This window comes from Corythoichthys intestinalis, chromosome 3 (assembly GCF_030265065.1).
Source record: "Corythoichthys intestinalis isolate RoL2023-P3 chromosome 3, ASM3026506v1, whole genome shotgun sequence".
In the NCBI taxonomy this organism is placed as follows: Eukaryota; Metazoa; Chordata; class Actinopteri; order Syngnathiformes; family Syngnathidae; genus Corythoichthys; species Corythoichthys intestinalis.
In genome coordinates, this window is record NC_080397.1 from 63070694 (window position 1) to 63091932 (window position 21239).

At 40.1% G+C, this 21239-nt stretch overlaps 1 protein-coding gene across 2 annotated transcripts in view; it reads left to right on the forward strand.

Moving 5' to 3' along the window:
- The window catches only part of LOC130913267 (ADP-ribosylation factor-like protein 15), a 258841-nt gene that overhangs the window by 93275 nt on the left and 144327 nt on the right, over window positions 1–21239 (forward strand). For both annotated transcript variants that reach the window (XM_057831732.1, XM_057831730.1), the window contains exons 2-3: window positions 4030–4174; window positions 7643–7702. In XM_057831732.1, coding sequence (XP_057687715.1) covers window positions 4030–4174; window positions 7643–7702 — 205 coding nt within the window. The remainder of the gene's footprint in view (window positions 1–4029; window positions 4175–7642; window positions 7703–21239) is intronic.

The following is a 21239-nucleotide window of genomic DNA, read 5'->3' on the forward strand; positions in this document are numbered from 1 at the left end:
AGATTCATGGCGCATTAAGCTCCCGAACTATTTTTAATTTGTCCGTTTTACCCGTTTTACAGACGTCGCGCAATCGCTTTTGTTTCAACCCAGCCATAAAACGAAGGTAATTTATCATTCAAAAGGTCTGTCATTTTTAGCTTGGAATCATTAATTGATGTCTAATATTTTGTTAAAAAAAAAAAAAAAAAAAGACTTAAAAAAAATTATTCACTCGCATATTTTAAACTTTTAAACAAATGACGTCACAATGGAAAAAATGGCGTCTGTAAAAAAGTCACGGATATGTACCTCGTAACTATCGCTTCATTGTATTTTTTTTTTTTTTGTTACTGTCGCATTTTTTCCGATTCGTTAGATGATAAATAATCGATCCAAACAAAGAAAAAAAAAAAAAGCGTTTTAAAGGGTAAATATATGAAAAAGAACATCTCGACCACTCCTTGAGGTCTGCGATTTCTGCATTGCGACCCTTGTTATATGACCATATTTCACCCATAAAATCCCCCCAAACTCCAGCTGTGGCCATTCACAGCTGTGGCTCGACACTCAGTGATACATGCAACATGGAGTTTTGGGATCGAAACAAGGTAAGTATGCGATAATATCTCGTTAAAGGATAGGACAATAGGATAGGTTAAAGGACGTCTGTAATTCTGCTCTCGCGTGTTCTCACCTCCAGATTGGGTTTTGCTATTTACAAAAACATTTTAAAAAATCCCTCCTGTTCAAATTTTTTTTTCCCCCAGAAAATTGAGATTTTAAGCTTTCCAATGATTTATCACACATGCGTGGCGGACAATTTTGGGATTTGGCCAAATTAGGGGCCTCAGAGCGGAACTTCAAGTCACCTGAGTGTTTTTCGCCATATTGCGATATCAAAACTAGAAGAATTTTCACCAGACTTGAATAGCTCTTTGGTTGACTCACTAGGACCACATTCAATTCATAAGAGATGTCCCGATCCGATCACATGATTAGAAATTGGGCCGATTGCGCCATTTTTCAGAGGATCGGAATCGGGTGAAAATGATCTGGTTTTTTTACCCTTTTATGTGGTCGATTCAAACATGACTTGTTGCATATATTTTTATTCCTAAACCATTAAAGGATTTTTTTGATGAACCCCCCCCCCCCCCCCCCCCCCCCCAAATTTTTTACATCCACACCTTCTACACTTGTCGTGGTGCAATATAATTGTGATCAAAATTGATTATTGCAGCAGAGAGAGCGTGTAAAACTTCACAGATGCAAGATGGCGGCCACTGTCGCAAACTTCTAATGGATTTTTTTTCATTCACCTCGGGAAAAGTTACGATGTGACAATGCTAAAATGTAGAGTTTTTCTGGTTCGGTTGGAAATAAATTGGAGTGAAAAGTGTTCTTGCAATTGAAATGAATGGCAAATAGGGCCATTGGAAATGAGCTGGAAAGATTTTGGCATAACTGTACTTTTTTGGCAAAAACTGCCCAAATTTTTTTTTGTGCCTCCTTGCTTCCTGAGAGTCAATAAGGCACCGCCATATCACATATGGCTCACACAGTGGTTACAGACAGGCAATCATAGGACAAAGCCAATGAGTGACATTTCGCAAGATGCATTTTGCTGGGCTTTTGCATATATATTTTTGACGATAAATGTGTTTTATTACTTTTCTTAGTGACTATTTCTTTCCGGTAAAACTGTAGTTATGTGGTGAGTTTATAATTCATTATTTTTTGATTTTCTTTGTGCACCATGAGTGATTAGGGTCTTTCCCTCAATTAACAAATATCAAGCATCTTAGTTTGGAGACATCTAGAAGTCATTCTAAGCTAGGCTGCAGTGCTAACCCATCCACAAAGGCTGCAGGCTTGCACTGTATATTAATTTATAACCCAGCATACATACAGGTTTAAAACTGATAATGATATTTTCCGATATTACTAGGGCCCAAGCACCAAGTGGTGTGAGAGCCCTATTGTAATGCTAAGGATTGTTATTGTTATTACTCTATTATTATTTTTATTTCTTCATGTTAAATAAAAATAGCCAATGTGGGGGCCTTAACATGCTCGAAAATTCCCCAAAATTTGCAGATACATGTTAGTCGACTGTGTCAAAAACTGCTCAACAAATTCCCCTTGAATTTCTCAAAAAGGCCTCTCCTATTAGGTTTTTTCAACGTATTGCGATTAAATTTGGGGAGTTGATCCCTTGTGCCACGAAAAAGTCTTTTGGAGCCATATTCCAAACCCAACAAGAAATCGGGTATTTTGGATTGAATGTGAAAACATATGCAATTTTAGTCGATTTCTAAGGGTGGGCATTTGAGACATTGGCCCCTAGTGAGTTAGTTGGAACCACCTCAGAATTACTGACACTGTTCATGAGACATATGAGATGTTACGTTATCAAAATGGTGAGTTTTCATTCACAAGCCTGACTTGGGCGGTGTAGCAAAGTCGGCCTTATTTTTGGCAACACGCCAAATTCAGTCAATGACTTAAAACTCCCCGATTCAAGTTTCAGTCTTTTTCATATCTGGCATGTATGAAAGGTATCTTGGCCTGAACACATTGAAAATGACCTATTTGGCCTGGCGTCCCTGCTGGGAACAAGAAATAGCCTTTTTTACGAGACAGTCTCCTCTTAAAAAAAAATCAATTGACCTCAAACCTGCATCAGGGGAGCCTTTTTTATGGGGCCCTCTTCAATTGTGTTTTTTTCACCTGGGTGTGTGAGTGCATTTCTCTTATCAGGCATAGACTTCATAATGTATTGATGGGACACAGGGCGGGGGGCTGATAAATAGGGGGCCTGCATTGTTGCTGAGGTCGTTAAAGCTGACCGAGTGGAATCACAAAGAGCTTTTTTCATTGAAAATTCTTGTGAATAAATGCTTAAATCCCCCAATTCTTTATAGATATGGATGTAAAACAGTCTTGATTCTTAGTTAAAAGCAAAAAAACAAACAAAAAAAAAAACGTGCAGTTAGCGTTTATTTTACGTAAATATGTCGAAGTACAATGCTAGTCTGTTAGTGAATGTGGCTAGCCGCCGCCTGATGTAAACAGAGGTTTTCCAGTGAAAATTCTTGTGAATAAATGCTTAAATCCCCAAATCCTTCATCGATATGGATGTAAAACCGTATTGATTCTTTGTTAAAAGCCAAAAAACGTGCAGTTAGCGTTTCAAAATGCATGCATGGTACGAAAAATAGAATAAATACCTTAATTTCTCAAACAAATCACCCCTGAGACAATCCTTCCTGTTTTAATGCGGTACAGCTTTCATACTTTTTCAACAGAAATTCGGTGTTAGATCGCTGCGTTTGTGTGTTTGTGAATAGATCCTCTTCATGTGGGAGGCTCCCTACTTGAATGCGAGGTGCAGTGCATGAGCGATCTGAGCCGTCAATACATTATTAAGTCTAAGGGGGAAAAAAAATCCATTGACCTCAAACCTGCATCAGGGGAGCCTTTTTGTGTGGGACCCTCTTCAATTGCGTTTTTTTCACTTAGGTGTGTGAATGTATTTCTCATCTCAGGATATGCAAAAACATCTGTCAGCCGTGTCCACAACACAAAAGAGGTTCCACACAAAGAAGATGCACGTTTCGTGCACATGTTAGTTTCTCATGAGATTGATGATAGAGGGACAATTTGCCACCACCTTTAGCTTCGTGACGTCCGAGTTAGGCCAAACAGCGAGGGCACGTTCAATCCTGCTTGCAGGCCTAGTTTGAGATGCTGCTATTATTTCGGAAAACTACTGGTTTGAAAAAAGCAACATGTTATTGTACTTATTAATAAAAAATGTTGTCTTATAAGAGTGACGTAGTCACAACCATAACTTTCTTGGTTCTAGTCACATCAGCTGCCACTCTAGAACTGGTTCATACTGTTAAATCTTTCCTGGAGGCCCATGCAAGTCTTTCTTCTTGTGATTCCTAATACAGAAAACTAGCATAATCACTATCCCAGTCTCGTTCAAAGAATTTGATCCCTCCTCCGGTCGATTCATGGTCGTGTTTGTTTTCCTTTCAGTGTTTCCGGGCACTGTGCTGTAAAGGACCGCCACCGCCAAGACCGGAGTATGATGTGGTGTGCATCGGCCTGACGGGTGCCGGAAAGACCAGCCTGCTCTCGCGCCTCTGTAGCGAAGGAGGCGACGGAATCGTTCCCACAACAGGTACGTGGACGATACTTTTGGAGCGCCGTCTTTCGAAGATGAACTATGTCACTGTCACCTTCCAATAATTGATTTTCAAGCCTTGAACTTCTTGAACCCTTCTATGGGACGCGGTCCTTCAAATTTGAATTTGGTAGCTTATTACTGCTTTCCAGTTGGGGTGAGTGGGGACATGTCTTCATAGATCTGTCCAGTAGTGATGCCAGAAACACTGTTGCATCCCATCAGCCAATTACCCAGTCTGATTGGATACAGGGGTTTAACCCTTTTCAGGACAAGTAACATTTTTTTTGCTCATTTCAAGAAACTAAATCTCATAAAGACCTATAGACATCATGTGACCCAAGCTCATTTTGGTTTGCAGGCCACATGTGGGTCAGAACAGTTTATTTTGGGTCAAATAAGTGAACTCGATGGCTGCCTTTTATGGCGGTAGAGGTTGCTTGCCACGCTAAAGTTAATGCTAACGCTCACGTGAATGCTATACTAACGGTACGAGTTACATTTAGTTTACGAGTTAAATCGTTAGGATTCCAAAGATTTCCCACCTCTAGTCAGTTACATGACACAAACGTTGGGCTTCCGTGATAAGAAGGCATCATATATCTCTTATGCCCTATAGCAAATATATTCTGCTTGTATGTCTTAAACTATGGTATAAGCAGGGGTCGCATTAACCGAATATTTTCCGTCGTTGACCGGTTTTTTAAAACGGTGATGGAAAAAACGGAAGTCCATCCGTCATTTTGACAGGTTGCAATTCACACCCCGGACCACAGGATGGCGAGTGAGCATATTAATTAGCTATTTTCTCTCTTGATGCATGACATCGTTGGCCTTACTCGGAAAAATGTCAAGGCAACTGAGCGTCCGAACTAAGGCTACGTTCATACTACAGGTCTTAATACACGAATCCGATTTTTTCGTGTTTTTCTGACTCGAATGAGGCATTAACTTGACGGTCTGAACGTGACAAGTCGCATAGAACGGGACCATTTCAAATCTGATCTGGGTCACTTTCGTATGTGGTCTAAATCCAATTTGGGCCACATTTTTCCAGACTGTCACGGCGGTCTGTACAGTCCAGTCCCGCAAATCGGATTTAATGCAGCAATTACGTCATCAAAAAGCGAGAGACGGTACGGTAGCTACGGTAGCGATGCAGCTGTGCGTTATTAGCGCCTAGCTTGCCTTGAACTCGGCTTTTTAGGAAGGGTCGGACTTGACAACAGTCATAAAAAAATATAAATAGGTTTGAGGATAAGCCTGAGAATGATCAGGTTTTCTCTCTGCTCCATATGAGCAATATTTCAACATTGCTTACACGGCCGAGAGTTGGGGCAAACTGCCCGTATGTGTGTGTGACATGCACGAACAGTGTGTTCAAGGCAAGCTAGGCGCTAATAACACACAGCTGCTTGATGTGTGATGGCGCGGTGTGGATTCTCTGTTAAGCTTGTTCGGACAGAATATGAATTAAAGATGAATGAAAACTAAATACTATTGAATATGTCATTATTAACATTTTAAAAATTTAAGTGACGGGTAAAAATAGATTATGACCGGATTTTTATGACCCTGTCAGTCAAAATGACAGACAACGAAAAAATCTAGCGCAACCTCTGGATATAAGTGCTATTTATTTTATTTTGGGTGTGTTAGAGTAATACAAACAGTCAAACAGTAAATACGAGAAAATATACTATTCCCTGATTGATTATATTAAGTGTGTTAGAAAAATACAAACATTTAGACAGTGCCAGTCGACAAAATATTTTCGTTATGGTCATCATTGACGATGTTTTCCGCCATCTATATATATGTGTATATATATAAATATATATATATATATATATATTTCTTACCTAAAAATGCCATTATGCTTGATAACACACATGACTTAAAAGTTAGGATTTTTCCCCATGTGTTTCAATTGAATTTCTATTTGTATCAAGCTATTTTTAAGTTCTAGTTCAGTTTTAAGTTAGTCTAAACTGTAAATCCTGTAAGAGTTCAAAATAAATGTATGGTACCTGCTGTATTGGAGCACATTAGGGCCAGTGCTACTTAATGTTTTATCCAGCAATGACTACTGAGCTAAAATTGATAGTTAGCATTATTAAGTTTTAATTTCACACCCTCATCACTCCACAGCGCTTTGTTATGTTAAAGCCTGTATGTAAGACACGTTAGCCACGCATCAACAGTGGTCATAATTAATAGAAACCTAGCCCTCCGCAGGGCTAACGTTACGTGAGCGAGTGACAGTAACGTTAATCTTATTTATTAGCGCTTAGCACACTACTGCTTTAAGATGGCGACTGTTTACTAACGCCGCTGACTGTCATTTCGCATCTAGTTCAACAACATACATGTGATATCTATGAGAAGCTACCTATCAGATGCTACCTGCTACCGCTGTAGCATGCTGCGGGCTAGTTTTCAGCAACGTCGGCGTCGTTTGTAGCGGCTGTCGGCTGCGGTAAGTTTTTTTTTTTTTTAATTGCTTCTTCCTCTACGCACGTGACATCAGCGTGTTGTCCCGCATTAAAAGTAGTCCGAGCAAAATGTGATGCTTAGAGCTGTCAAAATTAAACAATTACTCGAGGTGAATAAAATTACTCGGATCAGTTTTTAAACTGGAGTGACTCGAGTTGCTCGAGTATTCGTTTCAGCTCCATACTTTAGTTGAAAGCGTGCCCTATGAAGGGTTAAGTATGTCTAGAGGAGGACACTTGGTGGTGAGCACACAAGTCTCCAGGTAGTCGACGCTCCAGTTTCCATATACGTAATGCAATCCTTCAAGGTCTCTGACATTCCTCTTTCCTCCTCTGGTTTTGTCGGCAATCAGCGTTTGAGCTGTTGCAGAAATCCCATTTTACATTTAGTCATTGTTTACCTTTTAACGCAGGAGAAATGTTCTTTTCATTCAAAGGAAGGGAATTCAGTCTGCACCTGCCAAAGACTGGGGAAAAAGTTTGTTTATTCAGTAGAAAATTATTTCAGTTAAGTTTCTCTACAAATGACAGTTAGCTGTCAGCACCGTGTCCATCTGCCAAAATCCACCGGGAAAAATCAAAAGTTATGCCGTTTCCCACCCACGTCTGCTTTCATAGTTTTTCACTGTTGTCAAGCTCTTAAAAAAACCATGTCGCAATCCAATAAATGTCTTGAAAATGAAAGCGATATCATTTGGACGTAATCCAGACGTTCGGACCGCAAGCTCAAGTCGCACCGCACGGTGCATGTTAGCGCACTTCTCAGTTTTTTGTTTCTTCGAACTTGGACCACACAAAATATTGTTGTTGTTATGTCACGCAAATGTGTTTTCAATCTTCCCGTTCGCCCGCCAGTAAAAAATACTTTACCAATGAGAAAAAGGAACGATTAAATTTGAATTATTTGAGGAATATTCCTCGAACGAACCAAGCTGATTTGTAATTAAATGACATTTGTGTTTCTCCTCAGGTTTTAGCATCAAAGCAGTGCCATTTCCCAACGCCATCTTGAATGTAAAGGAACTCGGAGGTAAGAAAAATGAGTTTATAAATGGACTTTACACATTTTTTTTTTAAAACAACTTCTAATAAAACAATAAAGCTGCTGCCCCCGCAACCCGACCCAGGATTAAGCGGCAGATGATGGATGTATGGATGGATATAGGCAAATACCAGCAGCGTTGTACGATATGAAGATCTGAATCGTCAAAACAATATCAAATGATCTATCGTCATTAGGATCTTATATCACAATTAAGGGTGTGACAATATATCGAAAAGATGATATATCGCAATTAGGGCTGTCAAACGATTAAAATTTTTAATCGAGTTAATTACAGCTTAAAAATAATTAATCGTAATTAATCGCAATTAATCGCAATTCAAACCGTCTGTAAAATATGCCATATTTTTTCTGTAAATTATATATATATTCTGTAAAATCAATTGTTGGAATGGAAAGATAAGACACAAGATGGATATATACATTCATCATACGGTACATAAGGACTGTATTTGTTTATTATAACAATAAATCAACAGGATGGCATTAACATTATTAACATTCTGTTAAAGCAATCTATGGATAGAAAGACTTGTAGTTCTTAAAAGATAAATGTTAGTACAAGTTATAGAAATTTTATATTAAAACCCCTCTTAATGTTTTCGTTTCAATAAAATTTGTACAATTTTCAATCAAAAAAATAAACTAGTAGCCCGCCATTGTTGATGTCAGTAATTACTTACACAGTGCTCATGGGTGCTGAAGCCTATAAAATCAGTCGAACCCAATTGCCAGCAGAGGGCGGCAAAACTCCATAAAACACAATTAATAAGTGGGCATTTCACTCTACTGTCATTTACATCTGTCTGAGCGGGACATGTGCGTTAATTGCGTCAAATATTTTAACGTGATTAATTTCAAAACTTAATTACCGCCCGTTAACGCGATAATTTTGACAGCCCTAATCGCAATATGTTGTAGCCCAAAAGGTTATCAATATCCTCCCGCTAAGAAGCCATATATCATTTTAAAAAGGTGTCACTCTTTTAAAAAAACAACAACAACGGAACTAGGGCTGCAGCTATCGATTATTTTAGTAGTCGATTTATCGATGAACTACTTAGTTCAAATAATCGAGTAATCGGATAAGAAACATAAAAAAATAAAATACCTGAGCTGAACCTCAAACGGTATTAAAAACAACAACAAAAAAATGCGGATCTATGTACAACAAAAGAACATTTGGCTAACTTACGTAGCAAAAGGCCGCTAGCTTAAATGCTATAAAACGCAAACTTTTTTTTTTTGTATGTTTACAATGCTCTTAACAAATGGTTCAGACACATATTCAGACAAAAACGGCTAAACTACTTTACAAATGCATTAAAAAAAACATTAGCTCAAACAAAAACTTAGCTGGTCTTAACAAGGAGCAGCTGGGTTCAGTCACGTGAAATGAGGCAGACTAGAGGGCAGTGTATCCACCCAAAAAAAAAAACTAAATTCAAACACTTTCAAAACAAACCATTACAACGCCACTTTAATTAAACGAATCCTCGAAGCTGACAAGTTTAATTCGAATATTTTTTTCTAATTGCAGGCATGCAAACTTGCCACCTTTTGGCGAAATTTCACCGTTTTGAAATCAAAATGGGTCATTCTTCTGAATCACGTAGATCCGAGGAGAAAAAAAATGGGGTGGGGGGGGCTGTCATCATGCGAGTGAAACCGTTAACATCAAAACCGTAGTCCACGCTCAAAACTACACTCTAGTCCGATGACTTAGACCTATCACCGCCACTCTCTTCTCGTGACAACAAATGACTGAAAATAGTGAGAGACGGGAGCACAGTTATCACCAATCAGCAATGAGGAAGCAAAACCCCTCTCCATCCCAGCTTCTCGCCCGGACCCGTTGGAAAATCGCGGCAAGGTAAGGGATTAATGTCAAAAATGGTTAACTTCTTAAAGCTAAAAGTTTGAGTGATGGCCTATAATAGTCTTCATAAATCATTCAATCATGTCGTGCGATCGATTCCTGCGCTTGTAATGGTGTCTATACACAAGTATTCTCTTAATTTCTTGATAACTGACTTTAGATAGTCCTCGATATTTCACCGCCTCGTTAGCCCCTCGTGCTAACGGCCTTTCACACAGGGCTTTGCTAGTAAAGTTAGCGAATGTGAGTTGGGGTCTGAATTGTCGCCAGTTGGCGTTGTGACGAGTTATTTAAGGCCCCTTTGTAAAGCGCTTGTTAACGATAAAAAAAAAGAAAAAATCATGAGCAATGAGGTAACTAGAGTGATGAACTAGTGCCTTCCATACAAGTCATGTTCAGGGCTTTGTTAGTAAAGTTCTGAATGGTCACCAGTTATTTTTGACAATTGACAGTTATTTTTTGACGTCTGTAAACGGGGATTTCTAGGGTAAAACGGACAAATTAAAAATAGTTCGGGGGCTTAATGCGCCATGAATCTGCTATGGCAGTATATATACACTGTACATATTGTTCTATCGAACACAACCGTTCTTTTGGCTTAAAATACAGCAGTTTATTTTAAAGAGGAGTGCAAGAGCAGAAATCTCTTTTTCAGTCTTGTCTGTGTTTTCCGCCATATACAGTGTTGAGAACAAGTATTTGATACACTGCCAATTTTGCTGGTTTTCCCACTTGGAAGCCATGTAGAGGTCTGTAATTTGTATCATAAGTTCTCTTCAACTGTGAGGTACGGAATCTAATACAAAAATCTAGAAAATCACATTGTATCATTTTTAAATCATAAATTTGTATTTAACTGCATGAAATAAGTACAGTGCCTTGCAAAAGTATTCGGCCCCCTTGAACCTTGCAACCTTTCGCCACATTTCAGGCTTCAAACATAAAGATATAAAATTTGAATTTTTTGTCAAGAATCAACAACAAGTGGGACACAATCGTGAAGTGGAACAAAATTTATTGGATAATTTCAACTTTTTTAACAAATAAAAAAACTGAAAAGTGGGGCGTGCAGTATTATTCGGCCCCCTTGCGTTAATACTTTGTAGCGCCACCTTTTGCTCCAATTACAGCTGCAAGTCGCTTGGGGTATGTTTCTATCAGTTTTGCACATCGAGAGACTGACATTCTTGCCCATTCTTCCTTGCAAAACAGCTCGAGCTCAGTGAGGTTGGATGGAGAGTGTTTGTGAACAGCAGTCTTCAGCTCTTTCCACAGATTCTCCATTGGATTCAGATCTGGACTTTGACTTGGCCATTCTAACACCTGGATACGTTTATTTTTGAACCATTCCATTGTAGATTTGGCTTTATGTTTTGGATCATTGTCCTGTTGGAAGATAAATCTCCGTCCCAGTCTCAGGTCTTGTGCAGATACCAACAGGTTTTCTTCCAGAATGTTCCTGTATTTGGCTGCATCCATCTTCCCGTCAATTTTAACCATCTTCCCTGTCCCTGCTGAAGAAAAGCAGGCCCAAACCATGATGCTGCCACCACCATGTTTGACAGTGGGGATGGTGTGTTCAGGGCGATGAGCTGTGTTGCTTTTACGCCAAACATATCGTTTTGCATTGTGGGCAAAAAGTTCAATTTTGGTTTCATCTGACCAGAGCACCTTCTTCCACATGTTTGGTGTGTCTCCCAGGTGGCTTGTGGCAATCTTTAAACGAGACTTTTTATGGATATCTTTGAGAAATGGCTTTCTTCTTGCCACTCTTCCATAAAGGCCAGATTTGTGCAGTGTACGACTGATTGTTGTCCTATGGACAGACTCTCCCACCTCAGCTGTAGATCTCTGCAGTTCATCCAGAGTGATCATGGGCCTCTTGGCTGCATCTCTGATCAGTTTTCTCCTTGTTTGAGAAGAAAGTTTGGATGGACGGCCGGGTCTTGGTAGACTTGCAGTGGTCTGATGCTCCTTCCATTTCAATATGATGGCTTGCACAGTGCTCCTTGAGATGTTTAAAGCTTGGGAAATCTTTTTGTATCCAAATCCGGCTTTAAACTTCTCCACAACAGTATCTCGGACCTGCCTGGTGTGTTCCTTGGTTTTCATATTGCTCTCTGCACTTTAAACAGAACCCCGAGACTATCACTGAGCAGGTGCATTTATACGGAGACTTGATTACACACAGGTGGATTCTATTTATCATCATCGGTCATTTAGGACAACATTGGATCATTCAGAGATCCTCACTTTACTTCTGGAGTGAGTTTGCTGCACTGAAAGTAAAGGGGCCAAATAATATTGCACGCCCCACTTTTCAGTTTTTTATTTGTTAAAAAAGTTTAAATTATCCAATAAATGTTGTTCCACTTCACGATTGTGTCCCACTTGTTGTTGATTCTTGACAAAAAAATTAAATTTCATATCTTTATGTTTGAAGCCTGAAATGTGGCGAAAGGTTGCAAGATTCAAGGGGGCCGAATACTTTTGCAAGGCACTGTATTTGATACATTACCAACTAGTAAATATTTCGGCTCTTAGTTCTTTTTTAAGAACCCGTCCTGTTCTCCACTCATTACCGGAAGTAACTGCACCTGTTTGAACTTGTTACCTGTATAAAAGACACCTGTTCACATGCTCAAACAAACAAACTCCAACCTCTCCACAATGGCCAAGACCAAAGAGCTGTGTAAGGACATCAGGGATAAAATAATAGACCTTGTTGAAATTCGCCCCCCCGGCCCCGACGCAACCGGGAACAGCACCAGCCAAAACAAGTGCCGCTCGGCTGACGCTGCCCCACGCGCGCCCGCCGGGAAGGCCGAATCTCGCGCGTCCTCTTATTATTTTAACCCTTTGTACTGACTCCATGTTTCAAAAGCTTGAAGAACACTCACCGAAAACAGGTTGACAATTTATTCGTCGACAATGGTAAAAACAAGGCAAAAACAGACGACGGAGGGACAATTCTGGATCCAAAACAAGGCTACATGTTTCCGAGTAGCAAAAATCTGTGTTATCTCAGTGTCCAGTCTTTTTAAAGTCTTTGCTGAAGCGGGCCGTGTCGAAGGCGTCTCTGGGCTTTGCTTTTGGGTCTTCCCCTCTGTGGCCAGTTTCGGGCGGGTTAGGTTCGTGCGTGGATTGGGACGCCCGCGATCAACTTTGCTGTCCGGGCTGGCTGTACTTGTTTTAGGACAAAGCGCTTTGTCCTTGGAGTTTGCTGGGAGAGCTGATTGCAAGAGTTGGTGCGTCAATCTTGTGATAAGACGGCATTGTGTATCTCTTCTATTTCTTCTCATTAAACTATGGTGTGCTATTTATTTTATATTAGTAGTGTAGTCCTACCGTAAATATGAAAATGATACTATTTCCTGATTAATTATATTACGTGTGTTAGAGTAATGCAAACAGTTAGACGGTGCCTACGAGAACCTGTACCATATGTATGTGTTGGTTTATATATGTGTTAGACTAATGCAAACAATTATAAGGTGTGTGCTATGACGATATCTTTTCCCCTTAAACCTGCACAAGGCTGGGATGGGCTACAGGAAAATAAGCAAGCAGCATGGTGAGAAGGTAACAACTGTTTTAGCGATTATTAGAAAAGTGATTACTAGAAAATGGAAGAAGTTCAAGTTGACGGTCAATCTGCCTCGTTCTGGGGCTCCATGCAAGATCTCACCTCGTGGGGCATCACTGATCATGAGGAAGGTGAGGGATCCGCCCAGAACTACACGGCAGGACCTGGTCAATGACCTGAAGAGAGCTGGAACCACAGTCTCCAAGAAAACCATCGGAAACACATTACGCTGTCATGGATTAAAATCCTACAGCACACGCAAGATGGATGGATGGGGCTATGTATCGCCAGATCTTGGCTGACATCGCCTTCCTTCAGTGAGAGCCCTGAAGATGGGTCTTCCAGCATGACAACGACCCAAAGCACACAGCCAAGGCAACTAAAGAGTGGCTCCGTAAGAAGCATCTTAAGGTCCTGGTGTGGCCTAGCCAGTCACCAGATCTGAACCAGATAGAAAATCTATGGAGGGAGTAGGCACATGCCGGTTACCGGTTTCAAGGTTTACCGTGGTATAAAAACGTCACGGTTTCAAAACCACAAAAATTTTCCGTCATAGTGTAGTACGGTATTCGCTATTTTACAAGTATCAAAAATGCAGCCAGAAGTATCTTGGAGCGGCAGCGCTCACCCCTCCCTCTCCGGTTGTTGATGCGTGTGTGTCAGTGACGCTATTCTGCTAACCACCAAAAAAGAAACACTCCAAACAAAAGGCGTACTTTTCTTGACTTTATGGAGGTCTCAAATCATGGTAACTGAAATATACAGTTTTAAAACGTTGTACAATAGTATTTTACACGTGTGAGTAGCTTTCATTAGCACAAACACAACAGAATGTGAGGAAGTCATCCATGAAAAGTTCGCCAAAAACAAAACACACATTTTCCTTTCAAATTCAAAATACAAATTAACTAAAAACTTAAAAAGACGAATGTTAGCCTAGTCTTAGCTGGGAGAGCAACTTCGTCGAGGTTATAAATCTCACGGCCACTGAGAAACAAGCTTGAATGAAGGAAAAGGGATAACATCAAGGATCGCTAATTGCTACAGATGATCTTGCCCTAAGCACAAATGTACGCTCGCTGGACAAGCAGAGGTCTCACTCCCAGTGTTTTTAGATGAAACCTTTACACAACAAAATTCACATTTTAACTAACTTATCCATTTTTAACTTATCAACTTATGAATTCTGCATCTTTTTAACAAAAAGGCATGACATGTAGACTAGAGTTGACACAGTGGCTGAAAATGGCGAAACTTAACTTGAGCTTTTGCCCCCTAAAAAAAAACAAATGAAAAAAAAGTACAGTCAATATTTTTCAATTTTATTTAGAGGTGTTTTTACCTTTTTATAGCAATTAATTTAGTTCTTGCTCCAATCTTGAGCAACCTGAACTGTGGCTGTTGGTAGTCTATAAGTTCTATTTATTTTAATTTTATTTAAAATATTTTTTGTTTATTTATATATTTTAACATAAATTCATGTTCCAATTTGCAAATATTTTCTGAAAAATAAAAAAATCCAGGAAAAAAAGTTTTTTTTTTTGTTTTGTTTTGTTTTTTAACCCATACCTCTCAAAATAACACATTTTGGAGCTATAATTGCAATACCGTGATACTGTAAAACCGCGGTATTTTTGATCATGGTTATCGTACCGTCAAAATCTCAAACCGGCACATGCCTAGGAGGGAGCTGAAAGTCCGTGTTGCCCGGCAGCAGCCCCGAAACCTGAAGGCTCTGGTGAAGATCTGCATGGAGGAGTGGGCCAAAATCCCTGCTGCAGTGTGTACAAACCTTGTCAAGCACTACAGGAAAAGTTTGGTATCTGTAATAGCAAACAAAGGTTTCTGTACCAAATATTAAGTTCGATTTTTGTGATGTATCAAATACTTATTTCATGCAATTAAATGCAAATGTATTATTTAAAAATCATACAACGTGATTTTCTGTTTTTTTTGTATTAGATTCCGTCCCTCACAGTTGAAGAGAACTTATGATACAAATTACAGACCTCGACATGCTTTGCAAGTGGGAAAACCAGCAAAATCGGCAGTGTATCAAATACTTGTTCTCCCCACTGTATATTAAAAATTTCAAATCAAGTGGTATGGTTGTACTATCGGTATCGGCCGATACTGCACAGCCAGGTATCGGGGCAATACTACTCAAAACGATTTGGAAGTCTAGCTCCTTCAATGGCGCAAAATGAGTTAAACGAGCGACCTAGAAATCACCCATGCTTTTGTAAAAAAAAAAAAAAAAAATGGCAGTAGCGTCACGCGCAGTTTCACACACGTGCTTACGTTTGCGAACAGACGTCAGACCTGTTGATGTTTTTGTCGCGCGGCTCCGTACAATCTAAACGCCACGATTCCTGGAAGTGCGCGGCACTCGAGGAAGCGGGTTAACGAGCGCAGATGCGGGATCTCGAGGTGCAGAAACGTAAACAGGCGACGGCAGCACCTGCCCTTTCCTTAAAGGGAGCCCGAGGCGACGGGCAAATTGGCGCTCTCCTTACCAGCAGGCCTTGTTTTGTTGAACGTGTTATGAGTTATGTTGTTTTCCACACGCTTCTCACGTGTGTTGTTTGAAGGCTTCACCCGGTCTGGCCTACTAAGAAGATAAAACACAAGTACAGTACATACAAAAGAGGCACTTTGGGACCACCGGCGTCAACGCTACCAAATTAGGACAAAGCACATTAGCAGGGGATTCCAAAGAGGTTTTTTTTTTTTTGGTTTGGGTCAAAGACTGTGTGCGGGTTCGTTATTGTGGAGGGGAAGTAACAGTTGTCTCACAGGTGACCCTTTTAATTGATGGTAGCTTTGCATGTAATTTTTTGTAAGAAAACATGTTTTAAAATGCATCTAACTCTACAATTTTCGACCAAATTACAAAACTTGTGTAATTGTCAAAAATGACAAGAGGGTAAATGGCATAAAAGTTGCTTACAGAATTTACCAAAAACAGTCCCATTCATTTCTAATGGGTTGCCATTGAGAGCGATGTACGTCCAAATTTCCCATTCATTTTCAATGGCATGAAAACATAGATCCTTATGATTTTTGACTATTTACTACGACAGCCCTTTAACATTCAACTGGCGCCCAAGTAAGTCGATGCCATTGACAGCCATGCACGTCCACGCCATTGACGGCCATATACGTCCAAATTTACCATTCAATTCCAATGGCATTTACATTGCGTTGACGCCCATGTTCACAGATGCCAATGAGGGCTACGCACGTCCATGTATGTTGTTTCTATTCATGCCAATGTACTTGGATTCCATTGATCTATATGCAAGTCAATGCCATTGACGGCCACGTACGTCCAAATTTTCCATTTATTTTCAATGGAGGGAAACCGGTTCTTGTGATTTTTGACCATTTACCATAACCGCCCACTGACATTCAACTGGCGCCCAAGTAAGTCGATGCCATTGACAGCCATGCACGTCCATGCCATTGACAGGCATATACGTCCAAATTTCCCATTCAATTCCAATGGCAATTACATCGCATTGACGCCCATGTTCACAGATGCCAATGAGGCCATTGCACGTCCATGCCATTGCCGGCCATGTATGTCGATTCTATTGATGCCAATGTACTTGAATTCCATTGACACATATGTAAGTCGATGCAATTGACGGCCATGTACATCCAAATTTCCCATTCATTAAGATTGGCTTCTGTGAAAATGTCATTGCCATTGACGGGCATGTACAGTGCCCTCCATAATTATTGGCACCCCTGGTTAAGATGTGTTTTTTAACTTCTAATAATTTTTAAAAATTCAAATAATATGGGACCTTAATGGAAAAAAAGAGAAAAATCCAACCTTCGATACAAGTGCATTTATTCAGTGGGGAAAAAATCCCACATAAAGAAATAATTATTTGACATCAAATAATGTGTGTCACAATTATTAGCACACCAGGCGTTAATACTTTGTACAACCCCCTTTTGCCAACAAAACAAGGTCTGGGGACTGAGATGGCCATGGGTGAAGCTTGATTTTGTGTCTGATGAACCATTTCTGTGTAGATTTGGCCATATGTTTAGGGATTGTCTTGCTGAAAGACCCAGTGACGACCCATCTTCAGCTTTCGGGCAGAGGGCAACAGATTGTGATTTAAAATGTCCTGGTATTTCAAAGCATTCATGATGCCATGCACCCTAACAACGTTCCCAGGACCTTTGGAAGCAAAACAGCCCCACAGCATCACTGACCCACCCCCATACTTCACAGTGGGTATGAGGTGCTTTTCAGCATGCGCATCTTTCGTGGCACGCCAGACCCACTTAGAGTGTTTGGTTCCAAAAAGCTCAGTCTTGGTCTCATCTGACCAAAGCACAGTTGAAGCCTGGGACCGTGTGCTTTGGTCAGATGAGACCAAGATTGAGTATGTATGTATGTCGATTCTATTGATGCCAATGTACTTGGATTTCATTGATTTATTTGTTAATTAAATGATATTGACGGCCATGTACGTCCAATTTTTCGATTTATTTCCATTGGCATTTACATTGTATTGACGCCCATGTACACTGATACCATTGATGGCCATGTATGTCGATTCTATTGAGATCTATGTACTTGGATTCCACTGATGCATATGTAAGTCGATGCTATTGACTGGCATGTACGTCTAAATTTCCCATTCATTTTCAATGGCAGGAAAACATAGGTCTTTGTGATTTTTTTTACCATTTACCACAACAGCCCATTGCCACTAAATTGGCACCCAAGTAAATCGATGCCATTGACAGCCTTGCACATGCGATTGACAGCTATGTACGTCCAAATTTCCCATTCATTTTGAATGGCAGCAAAACCTGTGTGGTTGTGATTATTGATCAAAAACAGCCCATTGACCTGGCGCCCAAGTAATTCGATGCCATTGACAGCCATGCGTGTCCATGCCACTGACGACCCCCTCAAGATATAAAAGAAATGACATTCAACTAGTTGTCAATTGATGTATCATCACAAATGTTATGAAAATATTTTATAAAGGTTTGAAAAGTTACCTAGTGTTGTTTTAAAAAAGGGGAATAACCTGAGCCATTAATCTGTTAACTAGTCTTTAACACTCAAAACAATATAAAAATTATTTGGTTAGTTTTAAGAAAAATCATCTGATTAAGACATTATACATTTTTAGTGTAGTTCATATGTGTTCATTCGCCTCATAATTGATCATTTTTATTTACTGTTATTTATGCCCATTCGTTTGGGTCATGTGGCGACTTATCACCCTGACCCATGTGTTTTTTTTGTCCATTTTTTCCCCCTGAGACATTAAGTGGCTTTCTTCATTTGTGCTTATCAGTCAGCATAACACAGCCTCTGCCAAATGAATGAGAATAAAAGCACTACTCATGTTGACCTGCAGTTTGTATAAAAATATTCACAGCATGTGCATATGGTAAATCAACCACTGTACATCCAGCCATGGCAGGCATGACTAAAGAACAACTGCGATGAGTGTGGGGTATTTGGACCACCTCTTCATCAGCTGTCATAGTGTGGCATCAAAGCAGACTGTGAAATGGTCTGTCTAGACTTGACGTCACGTCATCGTCCGGCTCGTACACACATTCGCACGCTTAAACGCACACGCGCCGCATCCCGGGAGGAATCTCCCACCTTCATCCTTGTACCTGCCAGCGGCTGGGTGACAAATATTCATCAGGTTTGTAATGGACAGCATATCCTCAGGGTCAATTGACGAATACATTTGGATCACGTGGGATTCAATTCATCAGTTTAGCCACACTTAGCTACAGCGTGACAAAATTGGATGCAAGTAGCGAAGTACGATGTGATGGTATAGTGGCATGGAAACATATCTGAACCTTTTGGAATTTGTCACATTTCTGCATAAAATCACCATCAAATGTGATCTTTGTCAAAATCCCACAGATGAAAAAAGTGTCTGCTTTAATTAAAACCACTTAAACATTTATAGGTTTTCATATTTTAATGAGGATAGTAAGCAAACAATGACAGAATGGGGGAAAAATAAGTAAGTGAACCATCACATTTAATATTTTGTGGCCCCATTTTGGCAGCAATTATTTCAACCAGGCGCTTCCTGTCGCGGCAGATCAGTCTGGCACATCGATCAGGACTAATCTTGGCCCATTTTTCTCTACAAAACTGCTGTTGTTCAGTCAGATTCCTGGGATATCTGGCATAAATCGCTGTCTTTAGGTCATGCCACAGCTTCTCAATGGGGTTCAAGTCTAGACTTGCACTTGGCCACTCCAGAACGTGTATTTTTTTCTTTTGAAGCCATTCTGAAGTTGATTGACTTCTGTGTTTTGGATCATTGTCTTGTTGCAGCATCCATCCTCTTATTAGCTTCAACTGTCTGACAGACAGCCTGAGGTTTTCCTGCAAAACCTTTTGATTCATTCTTCCATTAATGATAGCAAGTGGCCCTGAGGCAGCAAAACGGCCCCAAATCATGATGCTCCCCCCCCACCAGGTGTTTATGTGGGTGAGCTTTTCCATTTTTCTTCCACACTTGACGTTGTGTGTTACTCCCAAACAGTTCAACTTTGGTTTCATCAGTCCACAAAATATTTTGCCAAAACTTCTGTGGAGTGTCCGAGTGCCTTTTTGCGAACATTAAACGAGCTACAATGTTTTTTTTGCGACAGCAGTGGCTTCCTCCTATGAACACCATTCTTAGCCATAGTTTTACATATAGGTGATGTGTGCACAGAGATATTGGACCGTGCCAGTGATTTCTGGAAGTGTTTAGCAGACACTCTTGGGTTCTGTTTTACCTCTCTGAGTATTCTGCGCTGAACTCTTGGCGTCATCTTTGGTGGACGGCCACTCCTTGGGAGACAAGCAACAGTGCCAAACTCTCTCCATTTGTAGACAACTTCCCTGACTGACATCCAGACTTTTAGAGATGGTTTTGTATCCGTTCCCAGCTTTATACAAGTCAAGAATCCTTGATCACAGGTCTTCAGACAACTCTTTTGACCGAGCCATGATGCACATCAGACAATTCTTACCAGGCGTGTGTTTTATAGTGGGCAGGGCAGCTTTAAACCAGTCATCAGTGATTGGGCACACACCTGACTTAAACTGTTTGGTAAAAATTGGTTTCAATTGCTCTAGGGCTGCAGCTATCGATTATTTTAGTAGTCGATTAATCGATGAACTAGTTTGTCGAATAATCGAGTAATCGGATAAGTAACATAAAAAATTAAAATACTTGAGCTGAGCCTCAAACGGTTTAAAAAAATTAAATAAGGATCTATGTACAACAAAAGAACAATTGGCTAACTTAAATAGCAAAAGCCCGCTAGCTTAAATGCTATAAAACGTTAAGGTTCAGACACATATTCCAACAAAAAAAACGGCTAAATATACCCATACACTAAATTACGAATACATTAAAAAAAAAAAAACATTCGCGCAAACAAAAACTTATGTTGGTCTTAACATGGAGCAGCTGGATTCAGCCATGTGAAATGAGGCAGACTAGAAGGCAGTGTATCCACTCAAATCAATAAAACTGATTGCAAACACTTTCAAAATAAACCATGACAAAGCCACAATAATTAAACGAATACTCGAAGCAGCAAAATTAATTCGAATCTTTTTTTTCGAATCGAATACTCGAGTTAATCGATTAATCGTTGCAGCACTAAATTGCTCTTTAACTCATTCACTCCCAGCCATTTTCACCGGAGCAAGGCCCTTTTCTCTTGGCCGTTTTACTGGATTTTGACTGATTTTGCAAGGCCCACAGAAAATTGTATTGCTATAGACCCTACTCACCTATGTCACAAAATGACGTGTTGCTGTATCCGGCCGCCATATTGTCCGTATTTTTTAGACCTGTTCTCATTGTTTTCAATTAGTCGTGCAAGTTATAGAGCAATTCATGGAAGCCCCGGTGTTATCTGACGCTGTAAACTCATTGGATGTGTTGCATAAAAGGCGTTATGTGGAAAAGCTTCAGTTTATCCATTCGCCAGATCCATATTTGATGCCTAAATCGATGTTT